This window comes from Xenopus laevis, chromosome 4S (genome assembly GCF_017654675.1).
Source record: "Xenopus laevis strain J_2021 chromosome 4S, Xenopus_laevis_v10.1, whole genome shotgun sequence".
Taxonomy (NCBI): Eukaryota; Metazoa; Chordata; class Amphibia; order Anura; family Pipidae; genus Xenopus; species Xenopus laevis.
The window spans coordinates 4,422,299-4,446,300 of NC_054378.1; the positions used below are offsets into that span (position 1 = coordinate 4,422,299).

Here is a 24,002-nt window from a genome sequence, read left to right on the forward strand (position 1 = left end):
AAAAAAGGGTTCTTTCAACATACAGCTTATATCTAGTGGTCCTGTCAGTATAAAGAGTGTTTATGTAATTATAACATGTTTGTAAAGCAGCGCTGTAATACCTTTTATTTTATTTTGTCAAATAAGCATTCTATTGTGATTTGTCATTAATCTGTTTTGTCTCATCTTTTTCTCTTTCAGTAAGTGTGATATTACCAGGACAGTGACTTGTGTTGCTATGAGCAACCCTCCAGCAAGTTGTCTCCCCAAATGTTACATCAATGGCCAGGCCTACAACATTAATGACGCTGTACCTTGCTCAGATGACTGTTCCACATGGTAAGTATGAGAAATAACTGCTGCTTTTCCATATTTTTTAAAGGTTGTATAGATAATCTTCGTGGAAACAGCTTACCTATTGATCTGTTGGAAATGGAAACAGCAAGCCATACCTACAGAATAAGAACTGTAGAAAGAAATATATATATATCATAGCCTTGTAGTGTCTGTTTATATGAGTATATTGTGTTTGTAAAGCAGCGAAATACTACTTTTTTATTATTGCGTTTAGACATTCAAGGGATACTGTCATGAGAAAAACTTTTTTTAAATAAACATCAGTTAAAAGTGCTGTTCTTGCAGACGTCTGCACTGAAATCTATATTTCAAAAGACTAAACAGATTTTATTTGTATATAATTTTGAAATCTGACATGTGGCTCAACCTATTGTCAGTTTCCCAGGTGCCCCAGTCATGTGACTTGTGCTCTTATAAACCTCAGTTATTCTTAACCGTTGCACTGCAAGTTGAGTGATATCACCCCATCCCCCCCCAGCAGCACATCAGATGAACAATGGAAAGTTAACCAGAAAACAGCTCCCTGGTAGATATATGAAAAGTACTGAATAGTAAAAATTCATGTCCCACTGAGTCACCTTTATTAACATAAAGTAGGAGAAACATCAGAAAGCAGTTCTATAGTGCAGCACTGGCTCTTTCTGAAAGCACAGGAACAGGAAAAATCACCTGAGATGGCGCCTACACACTAATATTACAACTAAAAAAATTCACTTGCTGGTTTAGGAATTACATTTTACATGGCAGAGTTAATTGTTTGCTGTGTACACATTGTAATTTAGAAATAAAAACATCATAAAATCATGATATAATCCCTTTACACTGTTTTTTTTTCTTTTTTTCTTTCAGTAAGTGTGATACTAACCAAGAAGTGTATTGTGCTCCTATTGACAATCCTCCAACAAAATGTCTCCCCGTATGTGTCATCAATGGCCAAACCTACAACATTAATGACGATGTACCTAGCCCAGATGGCTGTTCCACATGGTAAGTAAAAGAAAAAGCTGTTGGCCAAGCAATTATTTGGCAAGGTTGGATAAAATAAATTAGTGGAATCAGTGTACCATCATTTTCAAAATGTTGGTTAGAACATATGTTGGGAAACACAACCTTGAGTTTAGTGCATGATTAATGACTGTACTTATTCTATTTGATTACTTGATAACAAAAACAAAAAAACACATAACATGAAGTAATTAACAAAAGTTTGCATACAGCTTATATAGAGTGGTCCTGTGATTGTAATGTGTGTTTATGTAATTATAACAGCACTGTAATACCTATTTTTTTATTTTGTCAAATAAGTATTTTTATTGTGTTTTGTCATTAATCTGTTTTGTCTTTTCTTTTTCTATTTCAGTAAGTGTGATGTTACCAAGACAGTGACTTGTGTTCGAATGAGCAACCCTCCAGCAAGTTGTCTCCCTGTATGTTATTTCAATGGCCAAACCTACAACATTAATGACGCTGTACCTAGCACAGACGTTTGTTCCACATGGTAAGAAAGAGAAATAACTACTGCCCAAGCAATTATTTGGCAAGTTTGGATAAAATATGTTACTGGTTACTAGTGTACCTTAATTTTCAAAACATTGGCTAGAACAAATTTTCGGAAACATATCCCTGAGTTCATTACATGATCGATGGCTGTACTTATTCTATTTGATAGTTTTATAAAAACAAAAAAACATAATGTGCCAAAATGGAAAAAAAAATATTTAAGCTTTAAAAATATAGTAAATATCTAACATCCCTGTGATTCTAGTGTGTTTCTTTGTATTTATAATGTATTTGTAATGCAACCTTACAATATGTTTTATTTGATTTAGTCAAATTAGTATTTTTTCTGTTTTCAGTCATTTAGCTGTTTTTTTATTGTGTTTTTCTATTTCAGTAAGTGTGATATTACCAAGACAGTGACTTGTGTTGCTATGAGCAACCCTCCAGCAAGTTGTCTCCCCAAATGTTACATCAATGGCCTTTCCTACAATGTTAATGATGTGGTACCTAGCTCAGATGACTGTTCCACATGGTAAGTACAAGACATAACTGCTACCCTTCCACATTTTTTAGAAGGTTGTATAGAAAAATCTTAGTGGACCTATTGCCCCAGTCAAGTGATTTGTGCTTTTATAAACTTCAGTTACCCTTTACAGCTGCACTGCAGGCTATTTCATTTCACTCCATCCATTCCCCTCCCCCAATAGCACATCAGCAGAACAATGGGAATTAAACCAGATAATTGCTCTCTGGTAGATATAAGAACAGCAATCAATAGTAAAATCCAGGTCTGACTGAAACACCTTTAGTTAAATGTATAGGAAAAACAACAGCCTATCAGAAAGCAGTTACATAATGCAGCACTGGCTCTTTCTGAAAGCACATGAGCAGGGAAAATGACCTGAGATGCACCTACACACCAATATTAATACTTAAACTCCACTTGCTGGGTTAGGAATGAAATTTAACATGGCAGAGTTAATTATTTGCTGTGCTAATAGTATAATTTAGAAATAAAAACGACACAATAAAAATCATGACACAATCCCTTTACACTGTTTTGTGTTTCTTTTTTCCTTTCAGTAAGTGTGATACTAACCAACAAGTGTATTGTGCTCCTATGAACAATCCTCCAACAAAATGTCTCCCCGTATGTGTCTTCAATGGCCAAACCTACAACATTAATGACGCTGTACCCAGCACAGACGCTTGTTCCACATGGTAAGTAAGAGAAATAGCTGCTGTCCGAATAATTATTTGGCAAAGTTGCATAAAATAAGTTATTTGAAGCAGTGTACCTTAATTTTCAAAATGTTGGTTAGAACATAAATTGGGACACACACCCTTGAGTTCAGTACATGATTAATGACTGTACTTATTCTATTTGATTACTTGACAACAAAAACAAAAAACACACAACATGCAGTAATTAAAAAAGGTTCTTTAAACATACAGCTTATATCTAGTGGTCATGTGATTGTAATGAGTGTTTATGTAATTATAACATGTTTGGAAAGCAGCACTTTAATACCTATTATTTTATTCTGTCAAATAATCATTTTTATTGTGTTTTGTCATTAATCTGTTTTGTCTTGTTTTTTTCTCTTTCAGTAAGTGTGATATTACCAAGACTGTGACTTGTGTTGCTATGAGCAACCCTCCAGCAAGTTGTCTTCCCGTATGTGTCATCAATGGCCAAACCTACAACATTAATGACGCTGTACCCAGCACAGACGGTTGTTCCACATGGTAAGTAAGAGAAATAGCTGCTGCCCAAGCAATTATTTGGCAAGGTTGTATACAATATGTTACTGGAAGTAGTGTATCTTCATTTTCAAAATGTTGGTTAGAACATATATTGGGAAACACATCCTTGAGTTGATTACATGATCGATGGCTGTACTTATTCTATTTGATAACTTTTTTAAAAAAACAAAACAAAACATAATGCGCAGAAATTTAAAAAAAAGTTCAGGCTTTAAACATATATTACATATCTAATGGTCCTGTGATTATAATGTGTTTATGTAGTTATAATATGTTCATATGTGTTTTATTTGGTCCTATAAGAATTATGTTTTCTGTGTTCAGTCATTTAGATATTTTGTCTTGTCTTTTTCTATTTCAGTAAGTGTGATATTACCAAGACAGTGACTTGTGTTGCTATGAGCAACCCTCCAGCAAGTTGTCTCCCCAAATGTTACATCAATGGCATTCCCTACAATGTTAATGACGTGGTACCTAGCACAGATGACTGTTCCACATGGTAAGTATGAGAAATAACTGCTACCTTTCCATATTTTTTAGAAGGTTGTATAGAAAAATATTAGTGGAAACAGTCTACCCATTGCTCTGTCGGAAATGGAAACAGCGAGCCATACCTACAGAATAATATGATCGTAGTGTCTGTTTATATGAGTGTATTGTGATTGTAAAGAAGCACTGTAATATTTTTTAGAGAAATACTAGTTTTTTATTACTACGTTTAGTCAACAAAGGGACACCGTGATGAGAATTTTTTTTATTTTTATTTTTTTAAACATACATAAGTTCTCTTTCCAAAATCACATAAACTGGAAAATTAGCTGAGATGCACCTACAAACCAATATTACAACTAAAAGAAAGCACTTGCTGTGTTAGGAATAACATTTTACATGGCAAAATTAATGATTTGCTGTGTAAACAGTGTAATTTAGAATTAAAAACTACCCCGTACAAATCATGACAGAATCCCTTTACAATCTTTTGTTTTTTCTTTTTCCCTTTCAGTAAGTGTGATACTAACCAACAAGTGTATTGTGCTCCTATGAACAATCCTCCAACAAAATGTCTCCCCGTATGTGTCATCAATGGCCAAACCTACAACATTAATGACGCTGTACCTAGCCCAGACGCTTGTTCCACATGGTAAGTAAAGTTTGCAAATCAGCCCTGTAATACCTTTTATTTTATTTTGTCAAATAACATTTTTTATCATGTGTTGTCATTAATCTGTTTTGTCTTGTAATTTTCTATTTCAGTAAGTGTGATGTTACCAAGACAGTGACTTGTGTTGCTATGAGCAACCCTCCAGCAAGCTGTCTCCCCAAATGTTATTTCAATGGCCAAACCTACAACATTAATGACGCTGTACCCAGCACTGACGGTTGTTCCACATGGTAAGTAAGAGAAATAGCTGCTGCCCTAGTAATTTTTTGACAAGTAGTGTACCTTAATTTTCAAAACATTGATTAGAACATATATTGGGAAACACATCCTTGAGTTGATTACATGATTGATGGCTGTACTTATTCTATTTGATAACTTTATAAAAACCAAAATCATAATGTGCAGAAATGTAAAAAAAAAAAATGTTCTGGCTGTAAACATATAGCAAATATCTTATGGCCGTGTGATTGTAGTTTGTGTTTATGTAGTTATAATATGTTCGTAATGTAACATTGCAATATGTTTTATTTGATTTATTCAAATAAAACAAGTTTCTGTGTTCAGTCATTTAGCTGTTTTGCATTGTCTTTTTCTATTTCAGTAAGTGTGATGTTACCAAGACAGTGACTTGTGTTGCTATGAGCAACCCTCCAGCAAGTTGTCTCCCCAAATGCTACGTCAATGGTCTTTCTTACAATGTTAATGACGTGGTACCTAGCTCAGACGACTGTTCCACATGGTAAGTAAGCAAAATAACTGCTACCCTTCCATATTTCTTAGAAGGTTCAAGAGAAAAATATTTGTGTACCTATTGCCTTCAGTCATGTGACTTGTGCTCTTACTGCTGCACTGCAAGTTGGGTGATATTACCCCATACTTCCCCCTTCCCCCAGCAGCACATTAGCAGAACAATGGGACGTTAACCAGATAACAACTCCCTGACAGATATAAGAACAGCAAAGATTAGTAAAAATCCATGTCCCACTGAGACACCTTCAGTTACATTGAGCAGGAGAAACAAAAGCCTGTCAGAAAGCAGTTCCATAGTGCAGCACTGGCTCTTTCTCACAGCACATGAGCAGGTAAAATTACCTAAGATGGCACCTACGCCAATATTAAAAGTTAAACTGCACTTGCTGGTTTAGGAAGGAAATTTAACATGGCAGAGTTAATGATTTGCTGTGTCAACAGCATCATTTAGAAATAAAAACTACACTATAAAAATCATGACAGAATCCCTTTACCCTGTTTTTTTTTCTTTTTTTCTTTCAGCAAGTGTGATACTAACCAACAAGTGACTTGTGAGACTATTAGCAATCCTCCATTAAAATGTCTTCCCATATGTATCATCGATTACCAAGTCTACAAAATTAATGATGAGGTACCTAGCCCAGATGACTGTTCCACATGGTAAGTAAAAGAAAAAACTGTTGCCCAAGTAATTATTTGGCAAGGTTGCATAAACTAAGTTATTTGAAGCAGTGTACCTTCATTTTCAAAATTTTGGTTAGAACATAAATTGGAAAACACACCCTTGAGTTCAGTTCATGGTCAATCAATTTGCTTATTCTATTTGAATACTTGATAACAAAAACAAAAAACACATAACATTCAGTAATTAAAAAAGGGTTCTTTAAACATACAGCTTATATCTAATGGTCCTGTGATTATAAGGAGTGTTTATGTAAATATAAAATGTTTGTAAAGCAGCGCTGTAATAACTTTTATTTTATTTTGTCAAATAAGCATTCTATTGTGATTTGTCATTAATCTGTTTTGTCTCATCTTTTTCTATTTCAGTAAGTGTGATATTACCAGGACAGTGACTTGTGTTGCTATGAGCAACCCTCCAGCAAGTTGTCTCCCCAAATGTTACATCAATGGCCAGGCCTACAACATTAATGACGCTGTACCTTGCTCAGATGACTGTTCCACATGGTAAGCATGAGAAATAACTGCTGCTTTTCCATATTTTTTAGAGGTTGTATAGATAATCTTCGTGGAAACAGCTTACATATTGGTCTGTTGGAAATGGAAACAGCAAGCCATACCTACAGAAGAAGAACTGTAGAAAGAAATATATATATATATATAAATATATCATAGCCTTGTAGTGTCTGTTTATATGAGTATATTGTGTTTGTAAAGCAGCGAAATACTACTTTTTTTATTATTGTGTTTAGACATTCAAGGGATACTGTCATGAGAAAAACTTTTTTTAAATAAACATCAGTTAAAAGTTCTGTTCCTGCAGACGTCTGCACTGAAATCTATATTTCAAAAGAGTAAACAGATTTTATTTGTATATAATTTTGAAATCTGACATGTGGCTCAACCTATTGTCAGTTTCCCAGGTGCCCCAGTCATGTGACTTGTGCTCTTATAAACCTCAGTTATTCTTAACCGTTGCACTGCAAGTTGAGTGATATCACCCCATCCACCCCCCCAGCAGCACATCAGATGAACAATGGAAAGTTAACCAGATAACAGCTCCCTGGTAGATATATGAAAAGTACTGAATAGTAAAAATTCATGTCCCACTGAGTCACCTTCATTTACATAAAGTAGGAGAAACATCAGAAAGCAGTTCTATAGTGCAGCACTGGCTCTTTCACAGGAACAGGAAAAATCACCTGAGATGGCGCCTACACACTAATATTACAACTAAAAAAATGCACTTGCTGGTTTAGGAATTAAATTTTACATGGCAGAGTTAATTGTTTGCTGTGTACACAGTGTAATTTAGAAATAAAAACATCATAAAATCATGATATAATCCCTTTACACTGTTTTGTTTTTTCTTTTTTTCTTTCAGTAAGTGTGATACTAACCAAGAAGTGTCTTGTGCTCCTATTGACAATCCTCCAACAAAATGTCTCCCCGTATGTGTCATCAATGGCCAAATCTACAACATTAATGACGATGTACCTAGCCCAGATAGCTGTTCCACATGGTAAGTAAAAGCAAAAGCTGTTGGCCAAGCAATTATTTGGCAAGGTTGCATAAAATAAATTAGTGGAATCAGTGTACCATAATTTTCAAAATGTTGGTTAGAACATATGTTGGGAAACACACCCTTGAGTTTAGTGCATGATTAATGACTGTACTTATTCTATTTGATTACTTGATAACAGAAACAAAAAAAACACATACTGTAACATGAAGTAATTAACAAAAGTTTACATACAGCTTATATAGAGTGGTCCTGTGATTGTAATGTGTGTTTATGTAATTATAACAGCACTGTAATACCTTTTATTTTATTTTGTCAAATAAGTATTTTTATTCTGTTTTGTCTTGTCTTCTTCTATTTCAGTAAGTGTGATGTTACCAAGACAGTGACTTGTGTTCGAATGAGCAACCCTCCAGCAAGTTGTCTCCCCGTATGTTATTTCAATGGCCAAACCTACAACATTAATGACGCTGTACCTAGCACAGACGGTTGTTCCACATGGTAAGTAAGAGAAATAGCTGCTGCCCAAGCAATTATTTGGCAAGGTTGTATACAATATATTACTAGAAGTAGTGTACCTTCATTTTTAAAACATTGACTAGAACAAATATTGGGAAACACATCCTTGAGTTAATTACATGATCGATGGTTATACTTATTCTATTTGATAACTTTATAAAAACAAAAAAACATAATGTGATGAAATGTAAAAAAAAATTATCAAGCTTTAAACATATAGTAAATATCTAATGGCCCTGTGATTGTTGTGTGTGTATGTATTTATAATATGTTTGTAATGCAACATTACAATATGTTTTATTTGATTTAGTCAAATTAGTATTTTTTTCTGTGTTCAGTCATTTAGTTGTTTTGTATTGTCTTTTTCTATTTCAGTAAGTGTGATACTACCAAGACAGTGACTTGTGTTGCTATGAGCAACCCTCCAGCAAGTTGTCTCCCCAAATGCTACGTCAATGGCCTTTCATACAATGTTAATGACGTGGTACCTAGCTCAGATGACTGTTCCACATGGTAAATACTAGAAACAACTGCTACCCTTCCACATTTTTTAGAAGGTTCTAAAGAAAAATCTTAGTGTACCTATTGCCCGCAGTCAAGTGACTTCAGTTACTCTTTACTGCTGCTCTGCAGGCTATTTGATTTCACTCCATCCATTCCCCTCCCCCTCATTAGCACATCTGCAGAACAATGGGAAGTTAACCAAATAACAGCTCCCTGTAGATATAAGAAAAGCAATCAATAGTAAAATCCAGGTCCCACTGAGACACCTTCAGTTACATTGAGTAGGGGAAACAACAGCCTATCAGAAAGCAGTTCCATAGTGCAACACTGGCTCTTTCTGAGAGCACATGAGCAGGCAAAATGACCTGGAATGCACCAACACACTAATTTCACAACTAAAAATGCTCTTGCTGGTTTAAAAATGAAATTTAACATGGCAGAGTTAAATTATTTGCTGTGTAATAGTGTAATTTAGAAATAAAAACGACACGATAAAAAATAATGACAGAATCCCTTTACGCTCTTATGTTTTTTCTCTTTTCCTTTCAGTAAGTGTGATACTAACCAACAAGTGTATTGTGCTCCTCTGAACAATCCTCCAAAAAGTTGTCTCCCCGTATGTGTCATCAATGGCCAAACCTACAACATTAATGACGCTGTACCCAGCACAGACGCTTGTTCCACATGGTAAGTAAGAAAAATAGCTGCTGCCCAAGCAATTATTTGGCAAGGTTGCATATAATATATTACTGGAAGTAGTGTACCTTCATTTTCAAAATATTGGTTAGAACATATATTATGAAACACATCCTTGAGTTGATTACACGTTCGATGGCTGAACTTATTCTATTTGTTAAGTTTGATTTGTGTGTTTATGTAGTTATAATATGTTTGTAATGCAACATTGCAATATTTGATTTATTCAAATAAGCATTTTTTTATGTGATTAGTCATTTAGCTATTTTCTATTGTCTTTTTCTATTTCAGTAAGTGTGATACTACCAAGACAGTGACGTGTGTTGCTTTGAGCAACCCTCCAGCAAGTTGTCTCCCCAAATGCTACATCAATGGTCAAGCCTACAATATTAATGATGTGGTACCTAGCTCAGACGACTGTTCCACATGGTAAGTACAAGAAAAACCTGCTTCCCTTCCACCTTTTTTAGAAGGTTGTATAGAGAAATCTTAGTGTACCTATTGCCCCCAGTCAAGTGACTTGTGCTCTTATAAACCTCTGTTACTCATTATTGCTGCACTACAAGTTGGGTGATATAACCCCATCCATCCTCCTACCCCAAGCAGCACAGCAGAAGACTAATGGAAAGGTAACCAGATAACAGCTCCCTGATAGATATAAAGACCGTACTCAATAGTAAAAATCCAGGTCCCACTGAGACACCTTCAGTTATATTTTGAAAGAGAAACAACATCCTGTTAGAAAGTAGTTACATAATGCAGCACTGGCTCTGTCTGAAAGCACACGAACAGGCAAAATGACCTGAGATGCACCTACACACCAATTTTACAACTAAAAATTTACTTGCTGGGTAAGGAATACAATCTAACAAGGCAGAGTTAATGATTTGCTGTGTAAACAGTGTAATTTAGAATTAAAAACTACCCCGTACAAATCATGACAGAATCCCTTTACAATCTTTTGTTTTTTCTTTTTCCCTTTCAGTAAGTGTGATACTAACCAACAAGTGTATTGTGCTCCTATTACCAATCCTCCAACAAGATGTCTCCCCGTATGTGTCATCAATGGCCAAACCTACAACATTAATGACGCTGTACCCAGCACAGACGCTTGTTCCACATGGTAAGTACGAGAAATAGCTGCTACAAAAACAATTATTTCACAAGGTTGCATGAAAGAAGTTATTTGAAGCAGTGTACCTTAATTTTAAATTGTTGGTTAGAACATAAATTGCGAAACACACCCTTGAGTTCAGTACATGATTAATGACTGTACTTATTCTATTTGATTACTTGATAACAAACAAAAAACACATAACATGCAGTAATTATAAAAAGGTTCTTTAAACATACAGCTTATATCTAGTGGTCCTGTGATTGTAATGAGTGTTTATGTAATTATAACATGTTTGTAAATTAGCCCTGTAATACCTTTTATTTTATTTTGCCAAAGAAACATTTTGTCATTTTTTTTGTGTTTTGTCATTAATCTGTTTTGTCTTGTCTTTTTCTCTTTCAGTAAGTGTGATGTTACCAAGACAGTGACTTGTGTTGCTATGAGCAACCCTCCAGCAAGTTGTCTCCCCGTATGTTATTTCAATGGCCAAACCTACAACATTAATGACGCTGTACCCAGCACAGACGGTTGTTCCACATGGTAAGTAAGAGAAATAGCTGCTGCCCAAGCAATTATTTGACAAGTAGTGTACCTTAATTTTCAAAACATTGGTTAGAACATATAATGGGAAACACATCCTTCAGTTGATTACATGATTGATGGCTGTACTTATTCTATTTGATAACTTTATACAAACAAAAAACATAATGTGCAGATATTTAGAAATGTTCTGGCTGTAAACATATAGCAAATATCTAACAGGCCTGTGATTGTAGTGTGTGTTTATGTAGTTATAATATGTTCGCAAAATGTTTTATTTGATTTATTCAAATCAGCATTTTTTCAGTGTTCAGTCATTTAGCTGTTTTGCATTGTCTTTTTCTATTTCAGTAAGTGTGATACTACAAGGACAGTGACTTGTGTTGCTATGAGCAACCCTCCAGCAAGTTGTCTCCCCAAATGCTACGTCAATGGTCTTTCTTACAATGTTAATGACTTGGTACCTAGCTCAGATGATTGTTCCACATGGTAAGTAAGAGAAATAACTGATACCCTTCCATATTTGTTGACTTGTGCTCTTATAAACTTCAGTTACTCTTTACTGCTGCTCTGCAAGTTGGGTGATATCACTCCATCCATCTCCCTTCCCCCAGCAGCACAATGGGACGTTAACCAGATAACAGCTCCTTGATAGATATAAGAACAGCAAACAATAGTAAAAATCCATTTCCCACTGAGACACCTTCAGTTACATAGAGTAGGCAGAAACAACAGCCTGTTAGAAAGCAGTTCCATAGTGCAGCACTGGCTCTTTCTGAATCAAAATGACCTGAGATGGCGCCTACACCAATATTAAAACTTAAACTGCACTTGCTTAGTTAGGAATGAAATATCACATGGATCACATTTCAGAGTTAAGTATTTGCTGTGTAAACAGTATAATTTAGAAATAAAAACCACACCCCTTTACGCTCTTTTGTTTTTCTTTTTTTTTCCAGTAAGTGTGATACTAACCAACAAGTGACTTGTGCTCCTATTGACAATCCTCCAACAAGATGTCTCCCCATATGTGTCATCAATGGCCAAACCTACAACATTAATGACGCTGTACCTAGCCCAGATGGCTGTTCCACATGGTAAGTAAGAGAAATAGCTGCTGCCCAAGTAATTATTTGGCAAGGTTGTATAAATTAAGTAATTTGAAGCAGTGTACCTTAATTTTCAAAATGTTGGTTAGAACAAAAATTGGGAAACACACCCTTGAGTTCGGTACATGATCAATGAATTTGCTTATTCTATTTGATTGCTTAACACGCATAACATGCAGTAATTAAAAAAGTTCTTTAAACATACAGCTTATATCTAGTGGTCCTGTGATTGTAATGAGTGTTTATGTAATTTTAACATGTTTGTAAAGTAGCATTGTAATACCCTTTATTTTAGTTTGTCAAACAAGCATTTTATCATTAATCTGTTTTGCCTTGTCTTTTTTTCTTTCAGTAAGTGTGATATTACCAAGTCAGTGACTTGTGTTGCTATGAGCAACCCTCCAGCAAGTTGTCTGCCCAAATGCTACATCAATGGCATTGCCTACAATGTTAATGACGTGGTACCTAGCACAGATGACTGTTCCACATGGTAAGTATGAGAAATAACTGCTGCCCTTCCTCAATTTTTAGAGATTGTACAGAAAAATCTTAGTGGAAACAATTTACCTATTGCTCTGTTGGAAATGGAAATAGCAAGCCATACCTACAGAATAAGAACTGTAGAAAGAAATATATATTTATCATATGATTGTAGTGTCTTTTTTTAGTAACTAACAAAATGCACTTGCTGGTTTAGGAATTAAATTTTACATGGCAGAGTTAATTATGTACCCGTTTTTACAGTGTAATTTAGAAATAAAAACGACATCATAAAAATCACGACAAAATCCCTTTACGCTGTTTTGTTTTTTCTTTTTTTCTTTCAGTAAGTGTGATACTAACCAAGAAGTGGCTTGTGCAACTATTACCAATCCTCCAACAAGATGTCTCCCCGTATGTGTCTTCAATGGCCAAATCTACAAAATCAATGACGATGTACCTAGCCCAGATAGCTGTTCCACATGGTAAGTGAAAGAAAATGCTGCTGCCCAAGTAATTATTTGGCAAGGTTGGATAAAATAAGTTAGTGGAAGCAGTGTACCATAATGTTCAAAATGTTGGTTAGAACATAAATTGGGAAACACACCCTTGAGTTTAGTATAGTAATGATCAATGACTTTACTTATTCAATTGAATTACTTGATAACAAAAACAAAAAACACATAACATACAGTAATTAACAAAATGTCCTTTAAACATACAGCTTATATCTAGTGGTCCTGTGATTGTACTGAGTGTTTATGTAATTATACCATGTTTGTAAAGCAGCATTGTAATACCTTTTATTTTTTTTTGTCAAATAAGCATTTTATTGGGTTTTGTCATTTATCTGTTTTGTCGTGTCTTTTTCTTTTTCAGTAAGTGTGATATTACCAAGACAGTGACTTGTGTTGCTATGAGCAACCCTCCACCAAGTTGTCTCCCCGTATGTTATTTCAATGGCCAAACCTACAACATTAATGACGCTGTACCCAGCACAGACGCTTGTTCCACATGGTAAGTAAGAGAAATAGCTGCTGCGCAAGCAATTATTTGGCAAGGTTGTATATAATATGTTACTGGAAATAGTGTACCTTCATTTTCAAAACATTGGCTAGAACAAATTTTCGGAAACATATCCTGAGTTCATTACATGATCGATGGCTGTACTTATTCTATTTGATAGTTTTATAAAAACAAAAAAACATAATGTGCCAAAATGGAAAAAAAAAATATTTAAGCTTTAAACATATAGTAAATATCTAACAGCCCTGTGATTCTAGTGTGTTTCTTTGTTTTTATAATGTATTTGTAATGCAACATTACGATATGTTTTATTTGATTTAGTCAAATTAGTATTTTTTCTGTTTTCAGTCATTTAGCTTTTTTTTTATTGTGTTTTTCTATTTCAGTAAGTGTGATATTACCAAGACAGTGACGTGTGTTGCTATGAGCAACCCTCCAGCAAGTTGTCTCCCCAAATGTTACATCAATGGCCTTTCCTACAATGTTAATGACGTGGTACCTAGCTCAGATGACTGTTCCACATGGTAAATACAAGACACAACTGTTACCCTTCCACATTTTTTAGAAGGTTGTATAGAAAAATCTTAGTGTACCTATTGCCCCAGTCAAGCGCTTTGTGCTTTTATAAACTTCAGTTACTCTTTACTGCTGCACTGCAGGCTATTTCATTTCACTCCATCCATTCCCCAACCCCAATAGCACATCAGCAGAACAATGGGAATTAAACCAGATAATTGCTCTCTGGTAGATATAAGAACAGCAATCAATACTAAAATCCAGGTCTGACAGAAACACCTTTAGTTAAATGTATTGGAAAAACAACAGCCAATCAGAAAGCAGTTACATAATGCAGCACTGGCTCTTTCTGAAAGCACATGAGCAGGCAAAATGACCTGAGATGCACCTACACACCAATAAATTCCACTTGCTGGGTTAGGAATGAAATTTAACATGGCAGAGTTAATTATTTGCTGTGTAAACAGTATAATTAAGAAATAAAAACTACACAATAAAAATCATGACACAATCCCTTTACACTGTTTTGTGTTTCTTTTTTCCTTTCAGTAAGTGTGATACTAACCAACAAGTGTATTGTGCTCCTATGAACAATCCTCCAACAAAATGTCTCCCCGTATGTGTCTTCAATGGCCAAACCTACAACATTAATGACGCTGTACCCAGCACAGACGCTTGTTCCACATGGTAAGTAAGAGAAATAGCTGCTGTCCGAATAATTATTTGGCAAAGTTGCATAAAATAAGTTAGTGGAAGCAGTGTACCTTAATTTTCAAAATGTTGGTTAGAACATAAATTGGGAAACACACCCTTGAGTTCAGTACATTATCAATGACTGTACTTATTCTATTTGAATACTTGAGAACAAAAACAAAAAACACATAACATGCAGTCATTAAAAAAAGGTTCTTTAAACATACAGCTTATATCTAGTGGTCCTGTGATTGTAATGAGTGTTTATGTAATTATAACATGTTTGTAAAGCAGCACTTTAATACCTATTATTTTATTCTGTCAAATAATCATTTTTATTGTGTTTTGTCATTAATCTGTTTTGTCTTGTTTTTTTCTATTTCAGTAAGTGTGATATTACCAAGACTGTGACTTGTGTTGCTATGAGCAACCCTCCAGCAAGTTGTCTCCCCGTATGTGTCGTCAATGGCCAAACCTACAACATTAATGACGCTGTACCCAGCACAGACGCTTGTTCCACATGGTAAGTAAGAGAAGTAGCTGCCGCCGAAGCAATTATTTGGCAAGGTTGTATACAATATGTTACTGGAAGTAGTGTATCTTCATTTTCAAAACGTTGGCTAGAACATATATTGGGAAACACATCCTTGAGTTGATTTCATGATCGATGGCTGTAATTATTCTATTTGAAAACTTGATAAAAACAAAAAGACATAATGTGAAGAATTTTTTTAAAAGAGTGTTCAGGCTTTCAACATATAACAATTATCTAACGTTCCTGTGATTGTAGTGTGTGTCTATGTAATTATAATATGTTCGTAATGCAACATTGCAATATGTTTTATTTAGTCAAATAAGCATTTTTTTCTGTGTTCAGTCATTTAGCTGTTTTGTCTTTTATTTTTCTATTTCAGTAAGTGTGATATTACCAAGACAGTGACTTGTGTTGCTATGAGCAACCCTCCAGCAAGTTGTCTCCCCAAATGCTACGTCAATGGCATTCCCTACAATGTTAATGACGTGGTACCTAGCACAGATGACTGTTCCACATGGTAAGTAAGAGAAATAACTGCTACCCTTCCATATTTTTTAGAGGTTGTTTAGAAAAATATTAGTGGAAGCAGTTTACCTATTGCTCTGTTGGAAATGGAAACAGCGAGCCATACCTACAGAATAAGAACTGTAGAAAGAAAGAAAGAAAGAAAGAAAGAAAGATATATATATATATATATATATATATATATATATATATATATATATATACATATATATATATATATCATATGACTGTAGTGTCTGTTTATATGAGTATATTGTGTTTGTAAAGCAGCACTGTAATATTTTTTTGCAAAATACTACTTTTTTATTACTGTGTTTAGTCATTCAATGGATACTATCATTAAAAAATGTTTTTTTTTTAAACATACATCAGTTAATAGTGCTGTTCCTGTAGACGTCTGCACTGATATCTATGTTTCAAAAGAGTAAACAGTTTTTATTTGTATATAATTTTGAAATCTGACATGTGGCCCAAATTTTGTCAGTTTCCCAGGTGCCCCAGTCATGTGACTTGTGCTCTTATAAACTTCAGTTACTCTTTTATTTACTGTTGCACTGCAAGTTGGGTAATATCAACTATCCATCTCCCTCCCCCCAGCAGCACATCAGCAGAACAATGAGAAGTTAACCAGCTCCCTGGTAGATATGTTAAAAGCACTCAATAGTTAAAATCCATGTTCCACTGGGAAACCTTCAGTTCATTGAGTTGGAGAAACAGCCCATCAGAAAGCAGTTCCATAGTGCAGCACTGGCTCTTTCTGAAAGCACATGAACAAGCAAAATGACTGCCGATGCCCCTACACGCCAATATTACAACTAAAATATGCACTTGCCGGGTTAGGAATGAAATTTTACATAGCAGAGTTAATTGTTTGCTGTGTACACAGTGTAATTCAGAAATAAAAATGACATTATAAAATTCTTGACAGAATCCCTTTACATTGTTTTGTTTTTTCTCTTTTTCTTTCAGTAAATGTGATACTTACCAACAAGTGACTTGTGCTCCTATTGACAATCCTCCAACAAAATGTCTCCCCGTATGTGTCATCAATGGCCAAATCTACAACATTAATGACGATGTACCTAGCCCAGATAGCTGTTCCACATGGTACGTAAAAGAAAAAGCTGTTGCTCAAGCAATTATTTGACAAAGTTGCATAAAATAAGTTAGTAGATGCAGTGTACCTTAATTTTCAAAATGTTGGTTAGAACATGAATTAGGAAACACACCCATGAGTTAAGTATAGTAATGATAAATGAATGTACTTATTCTATTTGATTACTTGATAACAAAAACAAAAAACACATAACATGCAGTAATTAACATAAGGTTCTTTGAACATACAGCTTATATCTAGTGGTCCTGTGATTGTAATGAGTGTTTATGTAATTATAACATGTTTGTAAATCAGCACTGTAATACCTTTTATTTTATTTTGTCAATTAAGCATTTTTATCGGGTTTTGTCATTAATCTGTTTTGTCTTGTCTTTTTCTATTTCAGTAAGTGTGATGTTACCAAGACAGTGACTTGTGTTCGAATGATCAACCCTCCAGCAAGCTGTGTCCCCGTATGTTATTTCAATGGCCAAACCTACAACATTAATGACGCTGTACCCAGCACAGACGCTTGTTCCACATGGTAAGTAAGAGAAATAGCTGCTGCCCAAGCAATTATTTGGCAAGGTTGTATATAATATGTTACTGGAAGTAGTGTAAATTCATTTTCAAAACATTGGATAGAACAAATATTGGGAAACACATCCTTTAGTTCCTTACATGATCAATGGCTGTACTTATTCTATTTGATGACTTTATAAAAACAAAAAAACATAATGTGCCAAAATATAAAAAAAAAAAAAATCAAGCTGTAAACCATATAGTAAATATCTAATAGCACTGTGATTGTAGTGTGTGTTTATGTATTTATAATATGTTTGTAATGCAAAATTACAATATGTTTTATTTGATTTAGTCAAATTAGTATTTTTTCTGTTTTCGGTCATTTAGCTGTTTTGTATTGTCTTTTTCTATTTCAGTAAGTGTGATGTTACCAAGTCAGTGACTTGTGTTGCTATGAGCAACCCTCCAGCAAGTTGTCTCCCCAAATGCTACATCAATGGCCTTTCCTACAATGTTAATGACGTGGTACCTAGCTCAGATGACTGTTACACATGGTAAGTACGAGAAATAACTGCTACCCTTCCACATTTTTTAGAAGGTTCTTTAGAAAAATCTTAATGTACCTATTGCCCCCCAGTCAAGTGACTTGTGTTTTTTTAAACTTCAGTTACTCTTTACTGCTGCACAGCAGGTTAGATGAAATCACCCCATCCATCTCCACCCCCAAAAGCACATCAGCAGAACAATGGGAATTAAACCAGATAACAGCTCCCTGGTAGATATAAGAACAGCAGTAAATAGTACAATTCAGGTCCCACTGAGACACCTTCAGTTACATTAAGTTGGAGAAACAAAAGCAGTTCCAAAGTGCAGCACTGGCTCTTTCTGAAAGCACATGTGCAGGCAAAATGACCGGGAATGCCCCTACACACTAATATCACAACTAAAAATACACTTGCTTGTTCAGGAATGAAATTTAGCATGGCAGAGTTAATTATTTGCTATGTAAACAGAGTCATTTAGAAATAAAAACTACACAGTGAAAAATCATGACAGATTATCCTAATAATACGAAAAGTATACCAACTATCATAGCAATTCCCAGTACTTCAATGATTACACATATGAGCATTACTTTAGGTTAGTCAATTACCACAGAGATAGGATATCCTACTAACTCATTCACCACACTCTAATGGCCTAGACCCCTGACTTTTGCCAGCTGTATCTCACTGTCTCTGACAACGGAAATGCGGGGACCTTATCTCACTCTGCTCATGAAGGAGCCTCCTCACGCAACACTCACAACTCTTGAGAAAGGGTTAATGATGTTATTTCACTCAGCTACCAGTAGGTGGTAGCAGTAAAACATGAAGAGGATTAAGCCCTATTATCTTTATACAGAATGAAGACAGAGGCATTACATAATACAGAACCGCTTTAATTCCCGTAGGTGGCATTACCTGTTCAAGAAGTCCATCCTGAGTGCTCCCTGTCCAACTAAGCTTGCCACTTCAAGAAAATTTTGCATAAGAACAAAAATTGTTTTTTACCTGGCCAGTAGACATTTGCTCAAATGGGTCACTTGTTTCTTATGCAGGGTACAACTCAAGGATGTAATCTTCTTCTGCATGTAGGGGCACCAAAATGTCAGGCAACCAGTCTCTTTATTTACTGAGTAAATCTCCTCCACGAAGTAATGCCTCCTAGAATTATGAGATAAAGAAATCAGATAAGGTTTATTCAGGCGGGTAATGACACTCACAAATAACACAAGTTGTACATAAGCATTCCAAAAACAGTCCTCCAGTGTTGGTCCTTTTATACCCCTGTAAGGGGGTCTCCAAAGGCTTCAGTTCTGGAGAATCAAAGGTTAAAGCCCTTGTTTATTTTAGTTTATGTTCTGTGACGAATGCTCTAGGCCATCTGGTCTCAGATGATAATCTTGTCTGGAACATTTTGAGGGACTTGAGACATATGTGATGACGATAATAATGATAATATCTCAGCAAGTACATTACAAGTCAAACAGCTCTTCTCCAAAACCTAAGTGTACAATCCTTATAATGTAAACAACTAGGCTGTCATTATTCTGTAAAATATAATTCAAACTATATACTTAGATTTAATTATTCTCATTCTTATACACATGAAAAATGAATATGGCATAACTTAGCCTCACACCCTTTACACTGTTTTGTTTTTTCTCTTTTTCTTTCAGTAAGTGTGATACTAACCAACAAGTGTATTGTGCTCCTCTGAGCAATCCTCCAAAAAGTTGTCTCCCTGTATGTGTCATCAATGGCCAAACCTACAACATTAATGACGATGTACCCAGCACAGACGCTTGTTCCACATGGTAAGTAAGAGAAATAGCTGCTGCCCAAGCAATTATTTGGCAAGGTTGTATACAATATGTTACTGGAAGTAGTGTATCTTCATTTTCAAAATGTTGGTTAGAACATATATTGGGAAACACATCCTTGAGTTAATTACACGTTCAATAGCTGTACTTATTCTATTTGATAACTTTATAAAAACAAAAAATCATATTGTGCAGAAATTTTAAAATAAAGCTTAAAACATATAGCAAACATCTAACAGCCCTGTGATTGAAATGTGTGTTTATGAAGTTATAATACAGTATGTTTGTAATGCAACATTGCAATTTGTTTTATTTGATTTAGTCAAATAAGCATTTTTTTCTGTGTTTAGTCATCTAGCTGTTTTCTCTTGTCTTTTTCTATTTCAGTAAGTGTGATACAACCAAGACAGTGACTTGTGTTGCTATCAGCAACCCTCCAGCAAGTTGTCTCCCCAAATGCTACATCGATGGCCAAGCTTACAATGTTAATGACGAGGTACCTAGCTCAGACGACTGTTCCACATGGTAAGTATGAGAAAAATCTGCTACCCTTCCACATTTCTTAGAAGATTGTATAGAAAAATCTTAGTGTACCTATTGTCCCCACTCATGTGACTTGTGCTCTTATAATCTTCAGTTACTGCTGTACTGCAAGTTGGGTGATATCACCTATCCATCCCCCTCTCTCCCCAGCAGCACATCAGCAGAACAACAGATAGTTAACCAGATAACAGCTCCCTGGTAGATCTAAGAACAGCACTCAATAGTAAAAATCCATGTCCCACTGAGACACATTCAGTTACATTTAGTAAGAGAAACAACAGCCTGTCAGAAAGTAGTTCCATAGTGCAGCACTGACTCTTTCTGAAAGCACATGAACAGGCAAAATGACCTGAGATGTCTACCTACACATCAATATTACAACTAAAAATACACTTGCTTGGTTAAGAATGGCAGAGTTAATTATTTGCTGTGTAAACAGTATAATTTAGAAAAAAAAATACACCATAAAATTCACAGAATCTATTTACACTGTTTTGTTTTTTCTTTTTTTCTTTCAGTAAGTGTGATACTAACCATCAAGTGACTTGTGCTACTATTAACAATCCTCCAACAAGATGTCTCCCCGTATGTGTCATCGATGGCCAAATCTACAAAATCAATGACGATGTACCTAGCCCAGATGGCTGTTCCACATGGTAAGAAAGAGAAATAGCTGCTGCCAAAACACTTATTTGGCAAGGTTGCTTAAAATAAGTTAGTGGAAGCAGTGTACCTTTCAAAATTGGGAAACATAAATTGGGAAACACCCCCTTAAGTTCAGTGCATGATTAAGGACTGTACTTATTCTATTTTTTTACTTGATAACAAAAACAAAAAACACACAACATGCAGTAATTAAAAAAAGGTTCTTTAAACATACAGCTTATATCTAGTGGTCCTGCAATTGTTTTGAGTTTTTATGTAATTATAACATGTTTGTAAATCAGCACTGTAATACCTTTTATTTTATTTTGTCAAATAAACATTTTTATCATGTTTTGTCATTAATCTGTTTTCTCTTGCCTTTTTCTCTTTCAGTAAGTGTGATGTTACCAAGACAGTGACTTGTGTTGCTATGAGCAACCCTCCACCAAGCTGTCTCCCCGTATGTTATTTCAATGGCCAAACCTACAACATTAATGATGCTGTACCCAGCACAGACGGTTGTTCCACATGGTAAGTAAGAGAAATAACTGCTGCCCAAGCAATTATTTGACAAGTAGTGTACCTTAATTTTCAAAACATTGGTTAGAACATATATTGGGAAACACATCCTTGAGTTGATTACATGATTGATGGCTGTACTTTTTCTATTTGATAACTTTAGCTGTTTTGCATTGTCTTTTACTCTTACAGTAAGTGTGATACTACTAAGACAGTGACTTGTGTTGCTATGAGCAACCCTCCAGCAAGTTGTCTCCCCAAATGCTACATCAATGGTCTTTCTTACAATGTTAATGATGTGGTACCTAGCACAGATGAGTGTTCCACATGGTAAGTAAGAGAAATAGCTGCTACCCTTCCATATATTTTAGAAGGTTCTTTAAAAAATCTTATTGTACCTATTGCCTTCAGTCATGTGACTTATGCTCTTATAATCTTCAGTTACTCTTTACTGCTGCACTGCAAGTTGGGTGATATCACCCCATCCTTCCCCCTTCCCCCAGCAGCACAATGGGACATTAACCAGATAATAGCTCCCTGGTAGATATAAGAACAGCAAACAATAGTAAAAATCCATGTCCCACTGAGACACCTTCAGTTAGATTGAGTCAGAATGCACTTCATTAGTGCAGCACTGGCTCTTTCTGAAAGCACATGAGCAGGCAAAATGACCTGAGATGGCCACCTACACCAATATTAAAACTTAAACTGCACTTGCTTGGTTAGAAATGAAATTTAACATGGCAGAGTTAATTATTTGCTGTGTAAACAAATAATTTAGAAATAATTTAGAAATAAAAACCACACAATAAAAATCATGACAGAATCCCTTTACGCTGTTTTGTTTTTCTTCTTTTCTTTCAGTAAGTGTGATACTAACCAACAAGTGTATTGTGATACTATTAACAATCCTCCAGCAAGATGTCTTCCAGTATGTGTCATCAATGGCCAAACCTACAACATTAATGATGCTGTACCTAGCACAGATGAATGTTCCACATGGTAAGTAAAAGAAACAACTGCTGCCCCAACAATTATTTGGCAAGGTTGTATAAAATACTCCCCTCACCTCAGTGTCAAATTGATGCTGGCACAAATGTGGAGAATTTGGAACTTTGTCCCACACTTTATGGAATTTCCCTGAGGTCACTCCTTTCTTGGGGACAGCACGCAAGCTCCTCCACAGTCTATTTCGGACTAATATACATAAGGTTGACCTGGGTAGGCCAATAATGAAATCTTGGAAGCCAGCTAGGAAACTGATAAAGTCAATTTTGACAGTGGCAAGGAGATTTCCGTGCCGGCAATGGAAAAAACAAGCCATACCTACATAATAGGATTTGCAGAAAGAAATATAGTGCAGAAAACGAATAGAATGCTTACTGGCATGGCATTATAATAGAATGCATACATTTAATGAGTTTTGGGAAAATTTGATTTACTGCTGGATTAAGGGGTGTCATTTTTACCTAATTGACTGTATTCATGCTAGTCATACTTCTTTTTGTTAAACCCATCCTTCATGCCAGCCAGGGAACTGTAAAAGAGAAAAAAAAATAACTGTTGAAAGTTTTCCTGACTTTTACTTGAAATGCTTTTGAGATCAACTCAATACCACAAAAAATTGAAAAAGTTGCTCAATATCCTGAGATCAAATTGTATTCTTTGAAACTGTGCAATCAAGAGGGTATTCCCAGCATCTTCATATATTTCTGAGATATTTGTGTATAAATGTTTAGCCTGTGAACAAAACATTGTTCCAGCAGAATTACAGCATTCCATTGACTCATTAAGTTCTCAACATTTCACAGTCCTTGCGTTAAAATTAACAAAATGCAAGCAATTTGGGCAGGGTTTTTTTTTCAAAAATGTTGCTATCTTCCTGTCTATCTAAATATATATACTATAATTTTGTGTATCTCTAGGCCATTCTCTATTTCGGATGGTATGAATTAATGTTAATTAACACTGTAACAAGCTGAATATACCATTCTGAGGCTTGATATACATAGCTATCATAGGACTCATTTTTTAATACGGTTTTCAAAGCTGAAGTGGAATATACTTTTTTCAATAATATTTTGTTTTACGGTGTTTATTCATACATTTTTGCCCTTTCTTTTTCAGCTTGTGTGGTGTTGACCGGCAGTTGCATTGTTCTCCTGACCCAAATCCTCCAGAGAAATGTATCACTTGCATTATTGACAACACATCTTATCAGCGTGGTGAACGTGTACCTTCCAATGACCCCTGTAGAATATGGTAAATAGGAGATATTGCTGCTGTTTAATAGAATATTTTGGCACATAGTATCCATGATGTTATTAGAAT

The 24,002-nt window shown here is 35.2% G+C and overlaps 1 protein-coding gene across 50 annotated transcripts in view; it reads left to right on the forward strand.

Moving 5' to 3' along the window:
- Window positions 1-24,002, forward strand: part of LOC121393158 (mucin-2-like) — a 77,704-nt gene that overhangs the window by 33,083 nt on the left and 20,619 nt on the right. For 19 of the 50 annotated variants that reach the window (XM_041560801.1, XM_041560802.1, XM_041560810.1 and 16 more), the window contains 38 exons: window positions 181-318; window positions 1,186-1,323; window positions 1,697-1,834; window positions 2,231-2,368; window positions 2,920-3,057; window positions 3,448-3,585; window positions 3,965-4,102; window positions 4,607-4,744; window positions 4,858-4,995; window positions 5,367-5,504; window positions 6,038-6,175; window positions 6,566-6,703; window positions 7,581-7,718; window positions 8,082-8,219; window positions 8,613-8,750; window positions 9,291-9,428; window positions 9,729-9,866; window positions 10,423-10,560; window positions 10,957-11,094; window positions 11,446-11,583; window positions 12,054-12,191; window positions 12,556-12,693; window positions 13,031-13,168; window positions 13,563-13,700; window positions 14,096-14,233; window positions 14,775-14,912; window positions 15,304-15,441; window positions 15,833-15,970; window positions 16,948-17,085; window positions 17,481-17,618; window positions 18,016-18,153; window positions 19,821-19,958; window positions 20,352-20,489; window positions 21,026-21,163; window positions 21,546-21,683; window positions 21,864-22,001; window positions 22,536-22,673; window positions 23,799-23,933. In XM_041560801.1, coding sequence (XP_041416735.1) covers window positions 181-318; window positions 1,186-1,323; window positions 1,697-1,834; window positions 2,231-2,368; window positions 2,920-3,057; window positions 3,448-3,585; window positions 3,965-4,102; window positions 4,607-4,744; window positions 4,858-4,995; window positions 5,367-5,504; window positions 6,038-6,175; window positions 6,566-6,703; window positions 7,581-7,718; window positions 8,082-8,219; window positions 8,613-8,750; window positions 9,291-9,428; window positions 9,729-9,866; window positions 10,423-10,560; window positions 10,957-11,094; window positions 11,446-11,583; window positions 12,054-12,191; window positions 12,556-12,693; window positions 13,031-13,168; window positions 13,563-13,700; window positions 14,096-14,233; window positions 14,775-14,912; window positions 15,304-15,441; window positions 15,833-15,970; window positions 16,948-17,085; window positions 17,481-17,618; window positions 18,016-18,153; window positions 19,821-19,958; window positions 20,352-20,489; window positions 21,026-21,163; window positions 21,546-21,683; window positions 21,864-22,001; window positions 22,536-22,673; window positions 23,799-23,933 — 5,241 coding nt within the window. The remainder of the gene's footprint in view (window positions 1-180; window positions 319-1,185; window positions 1,324-1,696; window positions 1,835-2,230; window positions 2,369-2,919; window positions 3,058-3,447; window positions 3,586-3,964; window positions 4,103-4,606; window positions 4,745-4,857; window positions 4,996-5,366; window positions 5,505-6,037; window positions 6,176-6,565; window positions 6,704-7,580; window positions 7,719-8,081; window positions 8,220-8,612; window positions 8,751-9,290; window positions 9,429-9,728; window positions 9,867-10,422; window positions 10,561-10,956; window positions 11,095-11,445; window positions 11,584-12,053; window positions 12,192-12,555; window positions 12,694-13,030; window positions 13,169-13,562; window positions 13,701-14,095; window positions 14,234-14,774; window positions 14,913-15,303; window positions 15,442-15,832; window positions 15,971-16,947; window positions 17,086-17,480; window positions 17,619-18,015; window positions 18,154-19,820; window positions 19,959-20,351; window positions 20,490-21,025; window positions 21,164-21,545; window positions 21,684-21,863; window positions 22,002-22,535; window positions 22,674-23,798; window positions 23,934-24,002) is intronic. The other 31 variants (XM_041560812.1, XM_041560822.1, XM_041560820.1 and 28 more) reach the window with 30 other exon arrangements.